The sequence below is a fragment of the Glandiceps talaboti genome, chromosome 1 (assembly GCF_964340395.1).
Source record: "Glandiceps talaboti chromosome 1, keGlaTala1.1, whole genome shotgun sequence".
Lineage (NCBI taxonomy): Eukaryota > Metazoa > Hemichordata > Enteropneusta > Spengelidae > Glandiceps > Glandiceps talaboti.
In genome coordinates, this window is record NC_135549.1 from 8245877 (window position 1) to 8272357 (window position 26481).

At 36.8% G+C, this 26481-nt stretch overlaps 1 protein-coding gene across 1 annotated transcript; it reads left to right on the forward strand.

Annotated features, from left to right (window-relative positions):
• Window positions 1–338: 338 nt before the first annotated feature.
• LOC144441220 (calcium-activated chloride channel regulator 1-like) lies at window positions 339–12935 on the forward strand. Its single transcript, XM_078130813.1, has 11 exons — window positions 339–503; window positions 6390–6684; window positions 7736–8031; window positions 8322–8567; window positions 8717–8941; window positions 9690–9989; window positions 10271–10507; window positions 10825–11101; window positions 11394–11564; window positions 11812–12045; window positions 12313–12935. The coding sequence occupies exons 1-11, from the start codon at window positions 339–341 to the stop codon at window positions 12933–12935; spliced, it is 3069 nt and encodes a 1022-aa protein (XP_077986939.1).
• Window positions 12936–26481: the final 13546 nt, after the last annotated feature.

Consider the following 26481-nt stretch of genomic DNA (forward strand, 5'->3'; position numbering starts at 1 on the left):
TGATGTTATCCAGACAACGAGGTGATATCAATGCTATGTAGGATAAAATAACAACGGGTACCAATTTATTCTATGATCATGACATTAGTAGCGGTTCAGTAAAAATAAGGGAAATCACAGTACAATTGGTAAGATTTCTAAGGAATCTTTTTATCGTCTCTACCATTGTCTCAAAACTACCAATTGTGCATGTCTATTTTTGTTTTATAATATATGAGTAATGTTGGGCACAAGGAGCGTACTAGTACTTGATAAATCCGGGTTCAATGTAACAGGATGCAGTTTTGGGAGGTTTATAAGTCCATCCTTCCGACATCGAGTCACATTACAGTAAAAGAATGGCCTATGAGAAGACATTTATCCGAGTTTTGCTTCTTCTTTGTGTTGTGGTAGAATCCACAGCACGCAACGATGTCAACCTTATTGACAACAAATACACGACTTTGTTGATTGCCATCAACGAAAATGTCGATGAAGATCATCAGATTGTTGAGAATCTTCAGGTAAGAGCATAATGTCCAATCTGGCCCAGAAGCTAAACACGCAACCTTGGTATCACATGATGAGGTCGGAGTACTCGCGCTAAGTTAAGGGGTGCATGTCGAAATGCAGTAGGCCAACATTCGAGTGACCATGGAATTGATCCGTACAGGCTGTAATATATTTAATTTTGGGGTTACGTTAGCTTTTCATTGAAATAGGATAGATTTTATTTTTCAGCTGTTTAGACATATATAGAACCATGTCCAATACTTACACCTCTCACCTGCAGACAGGTAAATTTGGAATCGGAATAATATGCAGCACTTCTACACCTCTCATGAGCTCAACATAGAACTGAACTCATGCCCAGTACTTTTACATCTCGCACTAGATAGAATCATGTCCAGTACTTGTACACCCATCACCAGATAGAAATGAAATCATGTCCAGTACTTGTACACCTCTCACCAGATAGAATTGGAATCATGTCCAGTACTTGAACACCTCTTACCAGATAGAATTGGAATCATGTCCAGTACTTGTACACTTCTCACCAGATGGAATTGGAATCATGTCCAGTACTTGTACACATCTCACCAGATAGAATTGGAATCATGTCCAGTACTTGTACACTTCTCACCAGATAGAATTGGAATCATGTCCAGTACTTGAACACCCATCACCATATACAATATGGTATTGTGTCCAGTACTTGTACACTTCTCACCAGATGGAATTGGAATCATGTCCAGTACTTGTACACCTCTCACCAGATAGAATTGGAATCATGTCCAGTACTTGTACACTTCTCACCAGATAGAATTGGAATCATGTCCAGTACTTGTACACTTCTCACCAGATAGAATTGGAATCATGTCCAGTACTTGTACACTTCTCACCAGATAGAATTGGAATCATGTCCAGTACTTGTACACTTCTCACCAGATAGAATTGGAATCATGTCCAGTACTTGTACACTTCTCACCAGATAGAATTGGAATCATGTCCAGTACTTGTACACTTCTCACCAGATAGAATTGGAATCATGTCCAGTACTTGTACACCTCTCACCAGATAGAATTGAAATCACGTCCAGTACTTGTACACCCATCACCAGATACAATATGGCATTGTGCCCAGTACTTGTACACATCTCACCAGATAGAATTGGAATCATGTCCAGTACTTGTACACTTCTCACCAGATGGAATTGGAATCATGTCCAGTACTTGAACACCCATCACCATATACAATATGGTATTATGTCCAGTACTTGTACACTTCTCACCAGATGGAATTGGAATCATGTCCAGTACTTGTACACCTCTCACCAGATGGAATTGGAATCATGTCCAGTACTTGTACACCTCTCACCAGATGGAATTGGAATCATGTCCAGTACTTGTACACTTCTCACCAGATAGAATTGGAATCATGTCCAGTACTTGTACACATCTCACCAGATAGAATTGGAATCATGTCCAGTACTTGTACACTTCTCACCAGATAGAATTGGAATCATGTCCAGTACTTTTACACCCATCACCATATACAATATGGTATTATGTCCAGTACTTGCACACATCTCACCAGATAGAATTGGAATCATGTCCAGTACTTGTACACCCATCACCATATACAATATGGTATTATGTCCAGTACTTGTACACTTCTCACCAGATAGAATTGGAATCATGTCCAGTACTTGTACACCTCTCACCAGATGGAATTGGAATCATGTCCAGTACTTGTACACTTCTCACCAGATAGAATTGGAATCATGTCCAGTACTTGTACACTTCTCACCAGATAGAATTGGAATCATGTCCAGTACTTGTACACTTCTCACCAGATAGAATTGGAATCATGGCCAGTACTTGTACACTTCTCACCAGATAGAATTGGAATCATGTCCAGTACTTGTACACTTCTCACCAGATAGAATTGGAATCATGGCCAGTACTTGTGCACTCATCACCAGATAGAAAGTGAAATCATGTCCAGTACTTGTACACTTCTCACCAGATAGAATTGGAATCATGTCCAGTACTTGTACACATCTCACCAGATACAATATGGCATTGTGTCCAGTACTTGTACACCTCTCACTAGATAGAATTGGAATCATGTCCAGTACTTGTACACTTCTCACCAGATAGAATTGGAATCATGTCCAGTACTTGTACACTTCTCACCAGATAGAATTGGAATCATGTCCAGTACTTGTACATCTCTCACTAGATAGAATTGGAATCATGTCCAGTACTTGTACACTTCTCACCAGATAGAATTGAAATCACGTCCAGTACTTGTACACCCATCACCAGATAGAATTGAAATCACGTCCAGTACTTGTACACATCTCACTAGATAGAATTGAAATCATGTCCAGTACTTGTACACATCTCACCAGATAGAATTGGAATCATGTCCAGTACTTGTACACATCTCACCAGATACAATATGGCATTGTGTCCAGTACTTGTACACCTCTCACTAGATGGAATTGGAATCATGTCCAGTACTTGTACACCCATCACCAGATAGAATTGAAATCACGTCCAGTACTTGTACACATCTCACCAGATAGAATTGGAATCATGTCCAGTACTTGTACACTTCTCACCAGATAGAATTGAAATCACGTCCAGTACTTGTACACCCATCACCATATACAATATGGCATTGTGTCCAGTACTTGTACACCTCTCACTAGATGGAATTGGAATCATGTCCAGTACTTGTACACCTCTCACCAGATGGAATTGGAATCATGTCCAGTACTTGTACACCTCTCACCAGATGGAATTGGAATCATGTCCAGTACTTGCACACCTCTCACCAGATGGAATTGGAATCATGTCCAGTACTTGCACACCTCTCACCAGATAGAATTGGAATCATGTCCAGTACTTGTACACTTCTCACCAGATACAATATGGTATTTTGCCCAGTACTTGTACACTTCTCACCAGATAGAATTGGAATCATGTCCAGTACTTGTACACTTCTCACCAGATGGAATTGGAATCATGTCCAGTACTTGTACACCTCTCACCAGATAGAATTGGAATCATGTCCAGTACTTGTACACTTCTCACCAGATAGAATTGGAATCATGTCCAGTACTTGTACACTTCTCACCAGATAGAATTGGAATCATGTCCAGTACTTGTACACTTCTCACCAGATAGAATTGGAATCATGTCCAGTACTTGAACACCTCTCACCAGATAGAATTGGAATCATGTCCAGTACTTGTACACATCTCACCAGATAGAATTGGAATCATGTCCAGTACTTGTACACCTCTCACCAGATAGAATTGGAATCATGTCCAGTACTTGTACACTTCTCACCAGATAGAATTGGAATCATGTCCAGTACTTGTACACCTCTCACCAGATAGAATTGGAATCATGTCCAGTACTTGTACACTTCTCACCAGATAGAATTGGAATCATGTCCAGTACTTGTACATCTCTCACCAGATAGAAAGTGAAATCATGTCCAGTACTTGAACACCTCTCACCAGATAGAATTGAAATCATGTCCAGTACTTGTACACATCTCACCAGATAGAATTGGAATCATGTCCAGTACTTGTACACATCTCACCAGATAGAAATGAAATAATGTCCAGTACTTGTACACATCTCACCATATAGAAATGAAATAATGTCCAGTACTTAGAATATGGTATTATGTACTTGTACACTTCTCACCAGATAGAATCGAAATCATGTCCAGTACTTGTACACATCTCATCAGATGGAATTGGAATTATGTCCGGTACTTGAACACCTCTTACCAGATAGAATTGAAATCATGTCCAGTACTTGTACACCTCTCACTAGATAGAATTGAAATCACGTCCAGTACTTGTACACCTCTCACTTGATAGAATTGAAATCACGTCCAGTACACTTGTACATCTTTCACCGGAATTATATCCAGTACTTGTGTACATCTCGCACTAGATAGAATTGGAATAATGTTCAGTACTTCACCAACTCTCAGATCTCACCAGATAAAATTAGAATCATGTCCAAGTACGTATAATTACATATGTACTAGAGATTACTTGCACCGATGCACGCGCATATCAGCGCGCGTTTGTGTGTGTGTGTGTGTGTGTGTACATTTTTTAGCCTGATCGCCTCCTGTAAACATGTACCAAGAAGGTCACTTCAGGCAAAATAACGAAGGTAAAATAGCAATGAACGATTGGCCGACATCTACATCGAATTTTAATCAGATTGGGTGTCCGGCTACCAACCCCGGATTCACCTATAGGTTCGGCAACGCATGGCGCCAGCAAATTCCAAATGAGTAATCGTACTTGACTTCTCGAGTCATGCCTTCAGCACAACCAACTACGGCTCTATCACTAGGTAGCAAACTAATATGGTAATTCCATTCGATGTGGATATTTTTTTCACATTACACTAGGGCCGTACTTGGATCTCATTCGTTATAAGGTGTGTGATATCACCACTATCCACGGGCCGTGGGGGTCATCAGGTCCTTTTGGTCGAACTTTGTCCTCTGGTGAACAACATAGTTCCCATGCTAGGGAGCATAAGATTATTGTCACTAATTAAGTTAATAGTTGACGATCTATTAAGTATGATAAAAAAGAAGTTTGCAAATAGTTTTGTTGTATCGACATTTCCATTAAAAGCTACTATAATTGTTATTTGGCATAATTATATGCAAAATCATAGGCTCTCTCAAATATATAAGACACGTAATTTCATTGCAGTTCTATTATTCCAGTTTATGTCGTACCTCTAGTTATCTCAGTTCACAGTAACATTCACATTGGTGTTTCCCGAAAGATAGAAATAACACATACTGGGAAAAAATGTCCTTCTAAAATAATTTCTATCGGGAAAAATGCACAAGCATGACGACTTTCAGCATTTTCGTGTTTTATTTCACCCTCCTTGTTCAGCAAATTCATTTGACCATTGATGTGAATCCATAGATCAACTGATGACAATATTATATAAACGTAGGTCATAACATGAAAAGAGTATAATGATAATTGCCGCAATCCACCAGCGGTTGTCTACTCTTTTTGTGCAAATAATAGCAGATAAATGAGTCAAATTACAGCTCGCACAGTTACATAATTCATATTCAAAGTTTATTCGCTAATGTATATATAAAAACACATCAGAAATCCTGTTGGGTGTTACGCTTAAAAATAAATAGTAGTAAGAAATACAAGTTCATTACAGTTACCAGTCAAATACAAACACTCACAAATAAACACTAACAATAACAGTGACTAGAATTACGAGCATCTGGCTAGAGGGTCCTCCCCATTTAGTTGGCGGACTGCTGACGGGTACAATCTTTTTCTATGACGTTCTGATTTCGCTGTAAGTGAGCGATAATGTTTCCCCGATGGCATAAGGGAGAACTGATCGTTGGCTGGATGAGAAGAATCGGGTAGAATCGATTTCGTTTTCTTTTTGCATCCTATACCTGTGAATATCATCTAAATGAGGCAGATTTACACCAATAATGCGCTCGGCTGAACGTATCACAAGGATTAGTAGGCGTTTGGTCCTCCACAGTGGATCTCCCGTACCAGACAATAATGGAGACTGTTAATACACTCACAATAACCACCCGGTTAAATAATTACACACACACACGCACGCACAGACAGACAAACAGACAGACAGACAGACAGACAGACAGGCAGGCAGGCAGGCAGGCAGGCAGGCAGGCATACATACATACATACATACATACATACATACATACATACATACATACATACATACATACATACATACATACATATACATAAACATACTTACATACTATGAGTAAATGAGTGTGTATATAAAATTTATTAAATTCATGGTACTTTTATATTTAATGCATAGGCAATTTATAAAGATGCTTCGGAAGAATTATACCAAGCTACCAGCAAACGAGCAGCTTACGGCGAAATCACCATTCTGATCCCCAAAACATGGAGTGACAACATTACAATGGAGAGAGCTACTACAGAAACGTATGATATCGCTAATGTAATCGTAGATAACGCAAATCCGGATTATGGCGACATACCATATGTTAAACAGCATGAGCCATGTGGTGAAAAGGCAGAATACATGCATTTGACACCAAGATGGATTGTTGACAGAGAATGGTCAGAGGGGAATTTTGGTGATTCAGGTAAATACAATATTAAGCAATGTATCATTAAGTAAAGCCTGGTTCTGTTAGACAATTAGTCACCGATCTCACTGGTGTCGTAGAATCATATTGTGAAGTATTGGTTATTGACCTCTACTCGTGGGGTTATGAAATGTGATAGGCGTCGACCTTGAGCACTGCTAGTAAGTGTAGATACTTCAAAACTTCGTCAAATAATTCCTATTATAACTACAAATACACTATGTGATTGACGGTTTTTCATTTTAACTGCGATTGACGAAGTTCATTATGTGACAGAGATGGTAGTACATTCGTAGACGTGGTTAATCCAGTAGTCTCGCTGCCTGACTCATCACTATCGTCCCTACTCTTTGTATGTATGCCGAGAGGCATAGCCGCGAGAAGTGAGGGACTAGTCCCGACTCGGGACTAACGTCCCTCACTGCTCGCGGCTAAGCTGCTCAGGGCGTACTTTGTGCGCCATACAAAGCTAAGGGACGATAGTCACGAGTCTGGCAGCGAGACTACTAATCCAGTGTCACGTGTGTCGAAAGGGGCGAATACAGCATTTGTTTAAATTACACCAGGATGAATGTCGAGATAACGTTACGGTAGTCAAAATAGTCTTACCCTCCAGGAATATGTTATTGTGTTGAAGGTCGTGTGTGTGAGTGAGTGTGTGAAGTGCACATGTGTATATGTGTGTTAGTCTGTGGACAAAAGTTCTCAAAAAGCGATGTTTAGAATTTCATAAAACTTGGTGGATATATTTATGATACCAGGATTAATACATCTTAAAAATAGGACGGGCATTACTTTCATATTGCATGACTAATTTGTATGGTTAATTGTCACAGTGTTTATTGGTTAGGAGATAGCAAATAATTTGGGATACTTTGAGGAAATATTACTGATACCATGATTCTTATGTTGATGTTATTGTTATAACTTGAATGTTAATTTGCATTATTTATAAGTTAAGTTGCAAGTAATTGTTTAACTGACGTCAAAGGTTATTCCTTCGACGGCTCGACATATGCGATTGCCGTAATGTTGTATTTCTTTCTAGGTAAAGTTGTGGTACACGAGTGGGGACATATGCAGTGGGGTTTATTTGATGAGTATGGCACACGTCTCGATAACCAATACTATACCGACGCATCTGGTATAGTTGAGGCAACTAGATGTTCACTCGCAATCACTGGGAAATCCTACGATAACACGACGTGTCATGATCGATATGGTTGTGAGCTATGTAACACCGATCCTCAATCTGGAATAATTCCAGGCAAAGAGTGTGTATTTTTCCCTGATGAACCTAATGTAGGGACGGGGTCATACATGTATTTCAACTACCTTGAATCTGTGAGTATTTAGTTGTAGACATTTGCCCTAAAATGCCATACACCAATTGCAAATACATTAAATTTATGATGTTTGATAATCAAAACGCGTACTCCTTTCCTTAAAACGACATAGTATGTGCAGTATGAGTATGAAGTTATTTGTGATGCCTTTACACGATAATTACTCAATGCCCACACCACAGGTACACCCCTTGATTTTCTCGAGCTGGCCGATTCATTAAATCCTGACGGTTTCGTTATTTGTCAGCAGTCATGTAAATGTTATCACTATATCCATATCTATTGTAGGTGGTTCATTTCTGTCATAGCGAACCAAACCGTGATGACAATTCTAGACATAACCCCGAAGCACCGAATGACCAAAATGAACAGTGTCGACATAAGAGTGCCTGGGAAGTAATGGACGAGTCTTTGGATTTCTTGAATAAAAATCCCCCAATGAACGGTCTAGACACAACGCCAACGTTTAAGGTTGTCAAAGAAACGGAATTCAGGACCGTACTTGTTATGGATGTATCAGGAAGTATGAGCTCGGTAAGTTCATGTGGGAGTTGTGTATTTATTGCTCATCAAATTTTAAAATTTGGTACACACTAAAATCATACAAGTGACAAGTTCACCATCTCGTTATATTCCAATTAAAACACTCACTCAATTAGTATACTCCTTCTCTCATAATGCAGTACAACAGAATGGAGCTACAACACCAGGCAGCTAGTAAATACATCGGAAATACTCTACCCCTCAACAGCTGGGTGGGCATTGTCGAGTTTGGCACCGCGGCAAAAACACTCGCTTCACTAACCAAGATCGTTGACGACGAGACAAGAGAAAACTTAATAAAGCTGATACCAACCATAACGAGTGGTTCAACTTGCATCGGTTGTGGGCTGGAAGAAGGTATTGAGGTAAAGTATGGAAAGTTCTACCAAATTGTTACTTACTGTATCATATGTTGGTACTTGGTAAACATTGGCAATCTTGTGGATTGGAAGAAGATTAGAATAAAAAATAAAATTTCATGGGCGAAATCTTTGATATTTCAAACAACGTGGCACAGACGTCGTGTTCACGCAATGGGTTGTGTTTTGAAGCGTTGGCTATGATATGAATACTCTCATTTCAAATTCAAAAGAATGGAGTACATATGACTGCACTTCCCTCTAGCTCTCGATAGTCATCAGAATAGAAATATGGCCTGTAACTCATTAGTTCTGCCTGATATATATTAATAATGTGTTAACATTGAAATAATTGCCAATCATTGCTTCAGGGCCTCATGAATTAAACCGTCTTTGATAATTTAGATGCATTTTGACTTGCCAGTCTATCCTTTCGTCGCTCAGTAGTTGATACGCGTTTCACAAGTTTGTTTGGCAGCCGTCTATTGGTTCGATCCCATTGCAAGTGCAAATTACTAACAATGCTGTAAATGCGACTTTGAATTGCTTTAGTCCAGGGGTTTCACTAGCATTGCACTGTCCCAATATGTATATGTTTCCGTGCTGATTTCAATCTACATCGGAAAAGGTCAAGCGATTGAGGTCGAGTTAATCTTGAATGAATTATGCTGACAGTATAATTCCCCCAAGAGTTAATATAGTTTCAATGTTTGAAGTTATAGTAATCTCTTCCACAATCGTTTCTTTATAATAGGTTTTAGAAAAGAGTTCATTTGGATACGCAGCCGGTGGAATAATTTTCCTGACGACAGACGGAAAGGAGAATGTCCATCCTTACATTGAAGATGTCTTGCCGGATCTCATCGCTAAAGAAGTAATCGTCGATACTTTGGCCTTCAGTGACAGTGCCGATCCTAAACTGATCAAACTGTCTGATGAGACGGGTGGACGAGCTTGTTGGTATTCAGAAGGTGACGATTCTACAGCTCTACATGACTGTTTTACGGCATCAGTAACAGAGAGGACAAGTTCTAGTACGGAAACACCTGTACAGGTAAACAATGTTTTTTTTTTGGCATTGAAACCCTCAAGACTCTGTATATAAGCTGATGTATTGTGTGAACTTTAATCATTCATTTTCTTTGTAAAATCTAAAATTTGTTAAATGGTGGTAACCAAATGTTATTGATATGTTTATACATCGTTGCCTTAGATAAAGGCCGATGACCTATAAATCTTCTGTTTACAGGCTGTTCTCTTTCCTTTTATTAATGATGATGAAGTATAACTCTTGTTACACTTACAACGTACATTTGAATTTTTATCACACTCTAGCTTGCAAGTTACAAGACTACTATAGCCGGCCTTGGAACTGAAATATCCACCATCTACATAGACTCCACTGTTGGTAGAGACACCATCTTCTTTTTCTTCTGGGATTTTGGTAGTAATCATGAGGTTGACGTCATCATAACTCGACCTAACGGTACAACTATTGATACTGCTGATCCTCAATATAACAGTGATGTAACCACGCGATCAATATATGTTAAGATTGATGGCCTTGCTGAGGTATGCACGTTTATGTCTTGTAAAATACCGATGCCATCATCGTTAAATAACTAGTCGCCATGATATTTTAAAGCAACACACTCGCATATGTCAAGATATGTTTATGTCTTTCATGTACTACATTAGACCAGAATAAATAATTCATTCACTATCATTATAGAATTATGTCAGAAAAGGAATCGCATTCCAAATGCCTTTCAGCTAATTGTAATTATTACGTCGTCGAAATCGCTAAGGGCTGTTTTGTACATGTCGAAATACTAGTAAGTGTCCAACGTACAAGACGGATTAGACTAATAACCAACTTTTAATTCCAGGTTGGAGAATGGACTTACCACATATACAACCCTGCCACTTCTAGCCAAGTGGTCGAAGTGTCTGTCGATTCAAAGTCCGTCGAATCATCAACCCATCCAATACGACTAAGTTCAAATCCAAGTACAGATTACGTGACTGAATCACCGCCCATGGCTATAATCTATGCAGACTTGAATCAGGGATACAGTCCTGTTCTGGAGGCTCAGGTGATTGCCACGGTAGAGAGACCAAGTCCTCACAGTGTTGTTGATGTACAACTCTTTGACTCTGGAACAGGTATTGTACAGTTAACATTAAGCCTGATGATACAGTTGGTAAGATGATAGTATACATTCGGTTGAATTGGTCAAATCTTTAGTATATTGTAGTCTTACTATAGGAATATTATCCTTTCCGTGTGTTGGCCGAATGAGTGTCCAACGCATGTATATAGATATACTAATATCTCGTCAATCGCAACATCTTTTGTATACAGAAGATTAGAGTTCCCACTTTGGCTCTTTGAAATGATCAAAGTTGGCCAACAAATCTATTTTTTTTCAAGAACTCCGAATATTATCCCCAACAGGTGCTGATATCAAGAAAGATGATGGGGTATACTCTGGTTACTTTGTTGACTTTATTGAAGCTAGCTGTTCAACTGAATGTCGATATAGCATTCAAGTCAATGCAGATAATGAAGATGACACTGCTCAGATAAGAATGATGAGTAGAGTTGGTGCTATGCCTAGAAATTATTGTAAGTAGAATCCTCTGTTATGGTCTACAAATAACATCAACATGTTTGTTATGTTGTCGTGTATTATTTGCCTAAATAACTCCAAACTTTGAATTCAATCAAACCTCAAAATCACTGACACTGCTTTCTAATAAGCCAACAGAGGAGTTGTGTAGTCTTATCACATCATGTGACCAAGTGTCAATATAAACGAGAGTGTTTGTTGCAATTACTAACAAACAATCTTGTGTATCTTGCATCATTACAGCTGTTATTCCTAGAAATCAAGATAGCGTCCCTATCGGTGATTTCAACAGAGTTGTCCAAGGCGGTATGATCCAAGTCGATGACGCAGTTGACTACGTAGATTGGAGCGACCCCAACGATGACCCCTTTCCACCAGCACGTATCACAGACCAGCGTGTTACGAACACATCGTATGACAATGCAACCGTCACCCTTCAATGGACGGCAACTGGTGATGATATGGACAAAGGAACAGGTAAGAGTTAGTCATAATTTCGACTTGTATTAAATGCATACAATACATTGTCTAAAGAAGATTGTTTTATACAATGTACCTACACTGGAATTGTTTTTTAAAAAAAGAAAGAAATACAGTCTTCGCAGTCAGCTCCAACATCTAAGGTGTACCAACATCTAATTCAGGACAGTTCTTTCAAATTGTACAGTGTGATATGAGCAGTAATATGATCCACGTGAAGTGAATTGACCATTTGACAGCATTTTTCTATCTTGTCATTAACAGCATCCCTATATGATCTCCGGTATCATACGAACTTCAGCCAAATCTTATATAGTCGAGATAGTTGTGATCGGTTAACCAACGCTGATCTTACTGAAGGCACCCTGACTGACCCCCGGGAAAGTGGTCAAACGGAAACAGTAACAGCAGCACTGCCCTCAAGTGGTCCAGGATTTACTTACTACTTCTCCATCAGGGCTATTGATGACGTCGGAAATGCTGGTGACAGTTCTAATATTGCCCAGACTACTATTGTTGCAGCAGTCCCGCCGCCTGTACTTACAACGGAAATCATGACGACAACAAGTACAACAGCAACCCAGACTATCCCAACATTAGATAAAACCGCAACCTTAGAAACCGCCGAAACTACGACCAACATCATCACCACAACTTCTGCTACAACAACAGTTTACCATCAGCAACCCATTTTAAATGGTGTAGAAGGGTGGCAAATAGCTGTACTTCTGGCCACTGTTTGCGTCTTGACTACTGTCGTAGTAGTTCTTATTGTCGGTCTGTATATGTACTACAAGAAAATGAAGATGATGACCAAGGTTGTGCCAATTCACCTGACACAGGCTCCGATGCAATCTCAAATGACACCTGTAGAATCAAATGTGTAATGTTTGCTGTGGTGTATCCTCCGGTGTATTTACAACCACATTTTAACACTAATATCATATTTAATCAGATTTTATTGCTCAGAATGAAACATTTGTTGGTCAAGAATGAAACAAACAATATAGTACGGTGACGATACCATACCACTGTCAATCTCAACTCAATTACTTTCCAGTATTTTGAAATACACACGATCAAGATTGATTATTATTTTTCATTTGTGTCTACACATTTAAAAGTGGCGTGATAATGATAATTAAATCTGTTTCTAATGTCAGCTCTTTTCATTTCACATGTACTTCAACATCAAAGAAACATTTTGATAATAATAACGATACACATAATAGTAAACAGTAGTGGATAGTAGTTCAATAAAAACAAGTTAAAAAAACAGTAGTGCAATGCCGCGTACTAGTGATTTCGCAATACTATATATATATATATATATATATATATATATATATATATATATATATATATATATATATATATATATATATATATATATATATATATATATTATATAGTTTTACGCTCTATTACGCTCTGCCACTGCGGTATAGAGCACTGTCTTAGCAGATTGATACTCACCGAGTTATATATATATATATATATATATATAGTTTTACGCTCTGTATATATATATATAGTTTTACTATTACGCTCTGCCACTGCGGTATAGAGCACTATCTTAGCAGATTGATACTCACCGAGTTATATATATATATATATATATATATATATATATATATATATATATATATAATTGACTGGATGTAGATAAAACCACATAAAAGTGCCCAATACGGGTAGTAGAGCGAATTATATACAGGTTTTGAAAATTTGAACCAAATTATATGCTATAGACCCTACAGAACTGTTTCGTGAGGTGCGTAGTCCTCACTCATCACCCCTGATGAGTGAGGACTACGCACCTCACGAAACAGTTCTGTAGGGTCTATAGCATATAATTTGGTTCAAATTTTCAAAACCTGTGTATATATATATATATATATATATATATATATATATATATATATATATATATATATATATATATATATATATATATATATATATATATATATATATATTCTGCCCAGGTTTTGAGGTGGGTATTGTAAGATATGCCCAGTACATGCAATGAGCATCTTTTATAGGACACACACACAAAAGAAGAAGAATCAAACATCTTTATTAACATGTATTACAAACTCATCACTTCACAATTTTATTATACACTCTTTGTCATAAAAGCTTAGCATTTGGGTGTTTGAGACACACACAATTCTTATTCGAAACACACACAATCCTTGTTTGAAACACGCTGAATCCTGGTCATAAGAGCTTAGCATTTGCCGTTTTGTGCAACAATTTACCCTAAAATAGAACACATCAAACTGTAATTCATTGTAGCTTGTGTTTTTAATAAAGTTAGATAATCAACACCCCAGTTCAAAACTCTTACCCCAAAAATTTAATTTTACATCGTAATCTATGCTCTCATTTGCATAAGGTTGACCATTCCATGAACTGGGCAAAGTTACATGCACATTTAATGAATTGGGCAGTTTCACGGATTGGATGACACACATACATGCACACACACACACACACACACACACACACACACACACATACACACACACACAAACACTATATATATATATATATATATATATATATATATATATATATATATATATATATATATATATATATATATATATATACAGGTTTTGAAAATTTGAACCAAATTATATGCTATAGACCCTACAGAACTGTTTCGTGAGGTGCGTAGTCCTCACTCATCAGGGCCAGAAACTGATGAGTGAGGACTACGCACCTCACGAAACAGTTCTGTAGGGTCTATAGCATTTAATTTGGTTCAAATTTTCAAAACCTGTATATAATTCGCTCTACTACCCGTATTGAGCACTTTTATGTGGTTTTATCTATATCCAGTCAATTATATATATATATATATATATATATATATATATATATATATATATATATATATATATATATATATATATATATATATATATATATATATATATATATATATATATATATATATATTTGCCATCAGGGTGTCAAGTTTTTAGCAGAATATAGTCTGTCGACAGGTGGCATCATGCCTATACCCGCGTCCCGTCTTTAAACTACTTACGTCAAAGTAATTAAGGTATTTATGTCGATTTCAAATATGAAATATAAATGAATATAAAATGACAATAAGACCAATGGCACAAACAATGTAATGTATGGTATCATCTATTTGCTAAAATCATATATGTCTTAGTTCTCTGTGGCTTCTTTCCTTCTTGATGATCTGCCTTTGAAATAATTGTACAAAAGTTTCTTCATGAGCTACAAGAAAAAAAGTGAATTTGACTGAAAAGTCTTGTGGCACAAGAAAACAATGCAACGGTGTCGGTACATGATTATAACTCTACACTTTAGTTTCACTCGGTGAATTCTATGTTCTGGACATAGAGATGTTAAGGTTGCTAGTACAGCTTCCTTGCCTCCTGTCTACCATAGTTAGCTCTTAGACTAATACTTCTTCTTTGGGGTTAAATTGTTTTGAACGGAGGATCAACGAAGGAGAAAATCAATACATGTCAATGCTAAACGGTGAAAAAACGTCCCAAGACAGCTTAGATTGTTATTTGATATGATCTAATATCCTTAGCTAGCTTGCTTGCTGTATTTAGCACAAATGGAAAGCGGAATGGTCATGAGTGATGTCTCTGTGCGGTGATCTGTGTGGTTTCTTTTATCCAGAGACAAATCTGTATTACTGTTCAAACTAGATTAGACACTATAGAATAATCTTGTATTTATCAATGGTCAATTTCCCCACATCTAATGTTTTATTTATGCCTACCTGCCGTACCGTTTCTCGAGTTAAATGTTTCATTTTGCAATGGCACTTCAGCCAATCGTTTCTAAACACTAACGAACGATTTGGAATTCAACTTACTTGATCGTATTCACAACTTCCAAGCACAGTAATATTAGTTATCTAGATGGAAAAAAGATAAAGAGAGAATATCAATCAGAAATTTGTCTTGTATGTCTTTACCGCAAAGAGTCCTCAAAATCCACTAAAAATGGAAAATAACATTTATCCATTATAACAGCAGTATCGAGTGGGCTTTATATTATAGTGGATGAAAGACACTACTGTAACATTGCCTACCGGCCGCAAAAGGAAGTGCATGATATTTTTTTATTGAGCCATGAGCTCAATACTGTCTAGTCTGTCTATACATAGCTTTTCTGGAAGTCCTAAATGTTACCGCCTAGTGCCCAATAGACAATAACGTCTTAACTCCAATGGTTTGTCTCATCCACGGGGACAAAGTTATACGCTGCAAATTTGATAGTCACAAAATTAATCGCTGGTGTGTCCACCATTTGCGTTGATCACTGCAGTTATGAAATCATACTCGTGTTGTTTCATCACTGATGAAATCATACTCGTGTTGATGAAATCATAAAAGCATGGCACCATTGCGGAATGTCATTCCACACATACACCCTTATGAAATCCCGGGTTAATTCTCGTACGTCAGAAGACCGATGCTGCAAACGATGGATATGACGATGCATTTCATCCCATAGATACTCTAGTGGTGACAAATCAGGGGAATTTGCTGGCTAAGGAAGGAGATTAACGTCGTTCTCCTTGAAACATTGATGAACAATGCGACAATTGGACAGGGATCTCATACATGTAAGTGTGTGGAATAACATTTTGAGCTCGTGGGTGAAAATTAAAAGGTTATCACAGTTTCAATGTGTGGCCAGTATATATGAATGCAACTTTATATCTACCTTTCGTCCATCGGGGTTTATCACATTCCGCCCACATCTACCAAAACATGATAATATAGCATTTCGAAGGTATTCGAAAACATTATATGGGGGAGGCAGAGTTACTGGTCGATTAGCATACTGCATTATCGTCGAAACGCATACGAACTTCCATTCGGTGTCGATGTTGGACTTTAAAAAAAGACAAGACAAAATTACAGTTTGTTTGATGCTGACTTTTAAATATTTGACGAGGGAATTTTCATCAGCAATCTTCACAAAGTTATATATATATATATATATATATATATATATATATATATATATATATATATATATATATATATATATATATATATATATATATATATATATATATAATGTTCTGTCTGCCAGTACTGGGTAGGGTCTCAGTATTGGGCAGGGCCTCATAAGTGCACACTATATGTTGATGGTCTCCACAGTGACTGTAAATTAAGAATACTGACCTGTATTTTAGAATAGGTATCAGCAATCATTGCAATTCAGGAGAGCCAGAATGACAATGACACAGTATGAAAGGTACAACGTCAGAGTAAAGTAGTGCATGATAATACGTGATGTCGACGTGGAGTAGAAACCGCATAGTTCGGCATCGTTTGTCGTGTTTGCATTATAAGTTAGATTCTTGCTTGTTGTTAAATTGCAGCCAAGCACCTGTGTGGATCCTAGCTTGTCAAGGTCATGAATACCATAAAGAGACCAGATCAGTGTCCAAGCTGTTGCTATGTAGCTATCGCAAACATAAAAAAGATATATATATATATATATATATATATATATATATATATATATATATATATATATATATATATATATATATATATATATATATATATATATCGCCCAATGTGTGAAATTGCCCAGTTCATGAAATAGTTAATTGTGTTGCCAGGGTTATGAAGTGGGTATGGTAAGATATGCCCAGTACATGAAATGAGCATCTTTTATAGGACACACACAAAATAGAATAAGAATCAACAACTTTATTATCATGTATTTACAAACTCATCACTTCACAATTCTTATTTTATTATATTTCAGTGTAGCTTGTGTTTTTAATAGAGTTCGATAATCAACACCCCAGTTCAAAACTCTTGCCCCAAAATTTTAATTTCGCTCTTTTAGATCGTACTCTATACTCTCATTTGCATAAGGTAGACCATTTCATGAACTGTACAAAGTTACATTGCACATTTCATGAATTGGGCTGTTTCACGGATTGGGTGTAACAAATATACTAACATACATACATACATACATACATACATACATACATACATACATACATACATATTGTACATACATACATACATACATACATACATACATACATACATACATACATTCATTCATACATTCATACAGACAGACAGACAGACAGACAGACAGACAGATAGACACACACACATACATACATACATATTACATACATACATACATACATACACACACATACATACATACATACATACATACATACATACATACATACACACACAAACTGTCTCATAGTATTTACACACTTTGAAAATGAAAACCTACCCGTCGTATGCCAGTCCACTGTAATGAAGGAAATAAAATGCCCATGTAAATGATAATTGGCATATACCAAACACTGAGAAGAACTGCAATGTAACAGGCATAATGCGTCGTAGACTTAATAGCATATGCCCTAAAAAGCTCGATGTCTGTAGGAAATGAAACATGTAAAAAATAGTCCACGTCAGGGCTAGACAACACATACAACGACCCACAGCATATAAAACGCTTGCTTCTACCGTGTCAGGTGAAAAGAGTGCGAATACAGTGAATGTTATGGTTTCGAATATGAAGCTAATCAAGATGATTAAATTTGCAATGTTCCAAAATCCGCCGACGTATTGTATAAATCCGCTTATTTTGATATCGGTGACGACATTCATACCCAGGCCGATAACATGAACACACAGGTAAAAAGGGTTTATCGTTATAAATATGTCTTCCACTTTGCTTGTGACGGCAGGTGGGGCGAAAATATAAACTGATTGGAAAATATACGAGACGATAAACCAGGAATGAGAAAAAAACGAAAGAAAGAAACGAATGCTTGGCGATTTTAAATTCTGTGATAGTTTGTTAGTTGGCGTTATCAAAAGGAACGTTGCTATCAATGGTTGTAATATGCCGAGAACGACGAACAGATAGATCCAGTTGCTGAAGAATGACAACACACTCTTTCCATGGGTCTTTCTCGGCAGTGATTTATACCATAGTTCGTACATCACCATTTGACATCGTCCGTCTGCTATAAACTGTAACAAGAAAATGGAAAAAGAAATAACTAGAATCTGTTTGTGTGTCTGTGTGTCTGTGTGTCTTTGTGTCTGTCTTTGTGTCTGTCTGTCTGTATGTATGTCTGTCTGTCTGTCTGTCTGTCTGTCTGTCTGTCTGTCTGTCTGTCTGTCTGTCTGTCTGTCTGTCTGTCTGTCTGTCTGTGTCATCGTTTTCTCCATAACGGCCTGCTCAATTCAAACTAAATTTTGAAGACGTATTCCGTAGGGTAATGGCAAGACTTGATTAGGTTTTGGTAAAAATCCCCTGAATATTAATGATCAATTTACATAATTAATGATTTTCGATAATTAGGCTATATCACAAGAATGCACGCTTCAAATTCATTATAACTTGGTACACATATTTGCGATACCAAAGCGCATTTGTCCTGAAAATATTACTAATGTAGCTTTTAGTTTTTGTTTAAGTTTAAGTTATTGGCATATTTTCGATTGGCCACAAAAGAAAAAAAAATAGTTTCTCGTCAGGAAATGTCGTCTAAAGTGGTGCGACTTTATCTAAAACACGACTGGCTCAATTCAAACGAAATTTATTGCATGTGTTCTGTAGGGTAGTGACAAGGACTGAGTAGGTTTCGGTAAACATCCCAAGAATATTTAAGAAATTTACATAATTAATGGTTTTCGGTAATGAGCCTATATCTCAAGAATGCACACTTCAAATTCAATATAATTTGATACATGCATTTGCGATACCAAACCGCACTTGTCCTGAAAATGTTACTGATGTAGCTTTTAGATTTAATAAATTATTGTCATATTTTTGTAGGCCACTAAAAAGGAAAAAATAGTTTCTCATCAGGAAATGTTGTCTAAAGTGGTACGACGATGCGCTTATTTTTTTTTTACATCCTCAACAAATGTCACAGTACATGTTGTGGTTGGCCAGGAGATCACTAACAGCAATGAGCAAATAGCAATCGATGAGAAAAAATAACTTATTACATATGTTCTGTTGTATTCCAACAATTGTCTGTAGGAACGACAATCTCAAAACTTTGCCCTTACGGAAGACATTCAGTTTACATCTGGTTCTATATAAAAATGGCCCTCTCTTAATTTCCTTTCTCTCTTAGACATGACACTTTCCCGTGTTCAAATATTAAAAAGAAAAACAAATGCATTAAAATCGTCTGTCAGAATATGAAAAGAGACCTGAGTGCGAGAGTCAATGGAAAGGATACTATCTATATAAAATATTCTTGTCTCTTTCCCTTTTGAACGTTTTTTTTTCTCAAACCATTTCCGACTGACACTTACTTCTTTGGCTTCATTGTCGATAGCTTTATTCAGCGTAAAATAGTGGCCGTTGTTTGACTTCTTTGATTGTCTGTTTTTCCCATTAAGAAACAACAAAACCTCTCTGGTAGATTGACACTCGTGCAATAGATCCCCTGCAAACTTTTCTACTTTTCGTTGGAGACGTTTATAATCCACCTACGATAAAAAAAAATATAGCGATCGATATGCATGTACCATCATTTAGCTATATAACTGGCACAGAACATAGTGTATTGCTGACGGTTATCCGTAAAGTGAATTCGCAAATCTTGACCGTTCCACCTATTATCTGTCTGACCAATCAATTGCAAACTCTGCATTGCATTACTGTAATAACATTAAATATATCTAGTATTGTATCTCATTTCATCATGCACACTTTTTGTAGTCCTTTATTAAATAATATGATCGTCTCAAAGTTAATTGATTTCCCCGTCAATCCAAACCTTTGATCGTATATCTACATGACTGTTTCTGGTTTATTCTTCTGCTTTCTTTTCTTCAAGATAGCTCCCAATTTCGTGAGAAATAAAACCTTTCTGACAAGCTTATCGGATCCATGACAATAGTGTATGTAATACATGTAAATCTATGACCACTAACAGCCTGAGTACATTAACCTAATTATTATAGTAGTAATTGCTTTCACAGTTAAGTATACGTACAATGAAAGGGTCACCAGATAGACAGTCACTCATTAATCTACGAAGGTTCCCTATAAGCTCCAATGCAGTGATAAGTGGATCATCACTCGTTAAGGCGATATAGGATGGGCTCGTGATGGCGCTGTAGAGATGTAAGCGTGCTAGGTGAGCGGACAATTGGTCGTTATCACCAATGTGTTCACCTGTTAATGGAAAGAAAAACACATGCTTGACAATCTCTCATTGATCCATCATGTACACTGTCTCTGATTACAGGTGTAATTTGATAATGCCCCAATGCACATTCTTTTGTCAATACAGATATCATCACATCTTGCTGTACATGTATGTATCAAAGCCTCTACAGCACACATCATCTCGACGGAAAGAAGTTAATTCAATATTTACCGAACGTAATCGATTGCTCGATTGTATTCTTTGCCATATTGTGCACTGCTTAGGTTTCAAAGACTGTTTTTAAACACGTTTCACGGGTTCAATATTTGTGAGCAATTAATCGATTCGACTGTGTATGAATTTGATCAAAATATCAACTCCCTACAGCCGCACCTCTTCTCCTCTTTCTTCATTTATGGGACAATTTAGTTATAAACGTTCATAATATGGTAAAACCCCATGACGCGCGAGTGCATGTGTGAGGTACTCTGGGTATTTACACCTGGACCAATACTTGTAGTGTTACATTGCTGTCCTATGAGAAATCACTGCAAGCACGTACACGGTGTTATATTGATATTTTTTTCTTTATATAGACTGTTGTACTTATATTTTCTTAACGAATTGTTTTTCTTGTGGCTTACCCAAGGAATTGCCTGGATTCCTTAGAGCTGTGGCACCGGAGTCTAGTAAGAACTTCACCATGAAAAAATTGTCCCTTTCAGCAGCAACCTGTAGGGCTGTGTAGGGTATTGACTTTATACAGATAACAGAGTCAATCTCAAGATTTCGATTTCCCTGCCCAATAGAAATGGGAAATTTCAAGTGAATAGTGTCATTATGTTATATTATATGTGTTGTGTTGTGTTGTGTTGTGTTGTGTTGTGTTGTGTTGTGTTGTGTTGTGTTGTGCTGTGCTGTGCTGTGCTGTGCTGTTGCGTTGCTTTGCGTTGCGTTGCGTTGCGTTGTGTTGTGTTGTGTTGTGTTGCGTTGCGTTGCGTTGCGTTGTGTTGTGTTGTGTTGCGTTGTGATTGTCAGGAAATTACTATGATCATGACGATATTGACAATGACAACATGGTGATATTTACGTCACTCTATAGAATATTAATATTTCCTTGTGTTTTTTAACTTAGTCTGTTACATATAATGCAATTACATACTATCATGGAATTTAAGCCCATTCTCAAGTTTAAGCAAACACTTCGTTTATCTTTGTTTTGCCTTGCAAATTTTATGACTTCGAAAACAGGTTTAAAAGGCCACAAACAGATGATTCCAACGAAAACATAGCAAAAGTGTGTTCCCATTTAAAACTTTTAATGTAAGTATCAAATGTTGGAAAAAGGGATGGAATGACAAATTATTGATTGAGTGCATTGAGATAAAGAGCAAGTAAACGAAAACAAATATGGATGACATCAATGAAGCCATAGTCAGTGTATTTGCATTCAGTTTGACTTCGAGCTACATAAGTGTATTTCAAAAACGTAAAGTTATAACACAATGGCAAAGCGCACCATAAATATCATGGAAATAATTGAAAATATCAGAATTTTCAGAGGAACTATGTGAAGATCAAAACAATGAAAGTACGAACATGTGATATAAAGACTACTATCTTTGATATTCTTGTTGAGATCAAATGAATAAACGTAACAGGTACCATGAGCCAATTAATGCAATACATGATATATCAAATTGGTTAAACGCATAATGAGTACTTCCACCTCTTCCCAGACTATAACCGCATGAATAATGTTATTATGATCTTCTTTATATACATAGCCAAACGATTTGTTACCGTGGCTACTCATGTCTACTATTTGTGAATAATCATCGGGTTATTTATACTATGTCATTAGATATGTTTACATCATAAAAAATTGCTAGAGGAATGAAATATGAAGGGATACTTTATAATATAAGTTTTGAAACAAAATGAAGATAGCATAAATAAAAAACAAAGACGTTAACATCTCATTAGTCTAATCACGGGAAAAAAGAAAGCTTCATTGGAGTATAGATGTTTATTCATTGAACTGTATCTTTGATAAAGCAGCCATCTTAACGAAATTCTTTATAGTTAAAAATATATGTGACGAAAATTCCATGGAAACGAATTAATTACAATTTTGAGAAATTATTACATGTATGACGAAGTTGAGCTATCAAACGATATACTTGAAAATGTGCAATTCAACGGCAATATGAAGAGAAACTATATTTGATTAGCCCCATAGTAGACTGAAGATATCAAAACGGCCAGGACCGTCTTTCTCTGTTTGATGCCAATAGCCGTAATGCGGAGTCGGAGATATCAAACTTGTAAAAGGAGACTCAGGCTGACAATGATAAAAGCCATATTAAGATTGACTTACCTGTAGAAATTCTTTCACTTCATCTGTGTTTCCACTTTCTACTAATTCGATGAACTTGTATTGAGTATTGTGTCCAAAAGGAATATCTGTTTCTATACTATCGACACCAAATGCAGTACGTATCGTTACATCATCTGCGTCCATGATCGCGGACATTCAGTCTGGAGAGATCGTTATTCCACGTACTTCAATATACACGAGATATCAGAAGTAGCCAATGACAGAACTCTGCACACGACATGTAAATTATTGATCAAAGAACTTCTTCCCGTTTACATTATGAAATATGATAATTAATCTTCATCTCGGAACAAATAAAGGAGTGACATTTACTTGCGATTAACAAAGTCGTCAGCTATTACGTATCTTATTAATAAAGAAAGTATGTACATACGATATAGCCAGGTATCTATAGTGCTCACGGTTTGTTATTTATTTATTTTGTTTATCTTGGATGGTCTTCTACGTGATTGTAAGGAAACATTGGTCTTGCTCTATTCATATGTCACTTTTAATGAAACTTTCATTCTATTGATGCAAAGTAATTTCACTATCGGTAAATTGACAAACTCATTTAATTATAATCTCATATTACACATTAATGTATAAAGAATGGAAAGAATCGTGTTGAAGTGTTTTAATGCATGTCAACGTTATTGATTGAGTCTAACGGCGCCAAATTGATTTAATCACTGACAGTGATGTTATAAAAACCTATCATCAGCCATTGTTTTGCTTCGTTGACACGATGACATTGCTCCGTCGCGCAATAAATTACAACGTTTAACTATCCTACAGGACGCAAACTGATTGTTTGAAGCAGCATCTGTATTTCAATGTACATTGACACAAAACGTACTGATTTATAAATGTATTGTTTCACAAAACCACCTTTTTAGCTCATAGAGTCATTACTTGTTATTAAATACACCATGTGCATTAGATAGATAAAATATTGACCTACTAATTAATAACAGCTTAGTCACTTTCATGTTATCAGTATACTAATTGTCTTGACGAGGAAAACGCCATTGACCTGTAGTTACATTTAATGCATGTAGAAATAATCGCAAAAATGCTTATAATATCAATTTTGAGCTAAATTTGATCATTGTTATTACCCATAAACCAATATCAGCTGACCATTACTCGTGTATATCATGATGATGATTTTGAGCTAAATCAACCACTGAGTCACAATTTTACAAAACATGAGTTAAAACATGATAATATATAAAACAAATAGCCACATTGGTTGAGGTTGCCATCACGGAATGTGGTGCTAGATAGAGTCATTTCTCTAGATGTGTGTGGGGTATCGTCAGATTCAAAGCCACCTGTGAGTCCACGGTTTGATCAACATTTTGATTCACTTCAACAAGGTATTAATGAGATATTCTAGTGAGATTATTATGCAGTTCCAGTCCATTGATTTCATCCGATACCTTGAGTGAAGTGTCTCCTTCATATTCTCTACAACAATGTCGCGAAGTACTTTGTTCATATCAGCAGTCGACAATTGTTGTCCCAATTGACCGAGTGATTTAAGGGGTTCAAGGTAAATGTGTCGAGACGTTTCTTAAATTTGTGTAAAATATTTAGACGAGCGTAGCCTTGGGGTTAGTGTAGTGTGGCCATAAGGTGGTCAGTACATTTATAAAAAAATACATATTTGTGACTGAAATGTTTCTTCAAATAGTGTAAAACTTTCAATCAATATGGAATAGATACAGGCAAAAATTATATGGTTAGAATGAATCAAATGGATGGGGGGGGGGGGTGAAATACCCTCGAGTAAAATATCCATTGAAATATGAGTCGTGACAGTCGTAAAATCAAGCGATGTCAGTCTATTGTTGGACTTCAAAAAAAAAGATTAACAAAAAAAAAAATTGTACACATTTGCAATATACATATGTATGTCATGCTATAGGCAATCACGATATGTATAATTATGCTTTCTCACGACCAAATTTTTTAAAGAAACAAAATTGAGTTGCTCTTGGTCGTTTTCTTTTGATTTTGACAACTATTTAGAAAGTGACACGTTCAACACGCCATTAAATTAACTGTCATGTCACTCAAACAGTTTTTTCTCAGTGACACGATAATGTGATGTGTGTATGTCATTTATGTAAATCTGTGTTACTTTACATGTGTACACTGTAAATGACTGAGTAGTAGAAGAGCTTCCGCTTTTTGTTTATGAATGCACATATGTTTTTTTCCTTCCGTAAGGAAAGACATACATTGGGGGAGGGGGGTTCTGTGTGTGTATGTCTGTCTGTGTCTGTCTGTCTGTCTGTCTGTCTGTCTGTCTGTGTCATAGTTTTCTCCAAAACGACTGGCTCAATTCAAACGAAAAACAAAACATATAGTATGGTGACGACGGTATCATACCATTGCCAATCTCCACTCAATTACTTTCCCGTATTTTGAAATGTACTACATGTAGTCAATGGCATGGTACGGTTGGGTCGATCATAACGAAGTCTATTAAATAACATGAGATAGATAAAAGTATCGCTAATATTTATCATCTTTGGCGAGCCATAAATGTCAACATTAGCCAGTTCACTTTGTTATCCTCTGCTGGAATGTACGTAGTTCCGGTTCTACATTACACGTCATTCTATTCGTCAATCAATACATACTCCTGCTGATTAGGGCATGTAATAAACCAATCAGCAATATGTTTACAACACAACACATAACTCGCGCATTGATCTCACACTGGCTGTCCAGCACTTTCACAGCTTGCGGGGACGTTCGGAAGTGAGAATTAAGTTCCCTTTAACTATACTGTTGACCATGGCCATTCAGCTTAACATATGATCTTCAAGGGCAAGCAATTCGCTAGCTT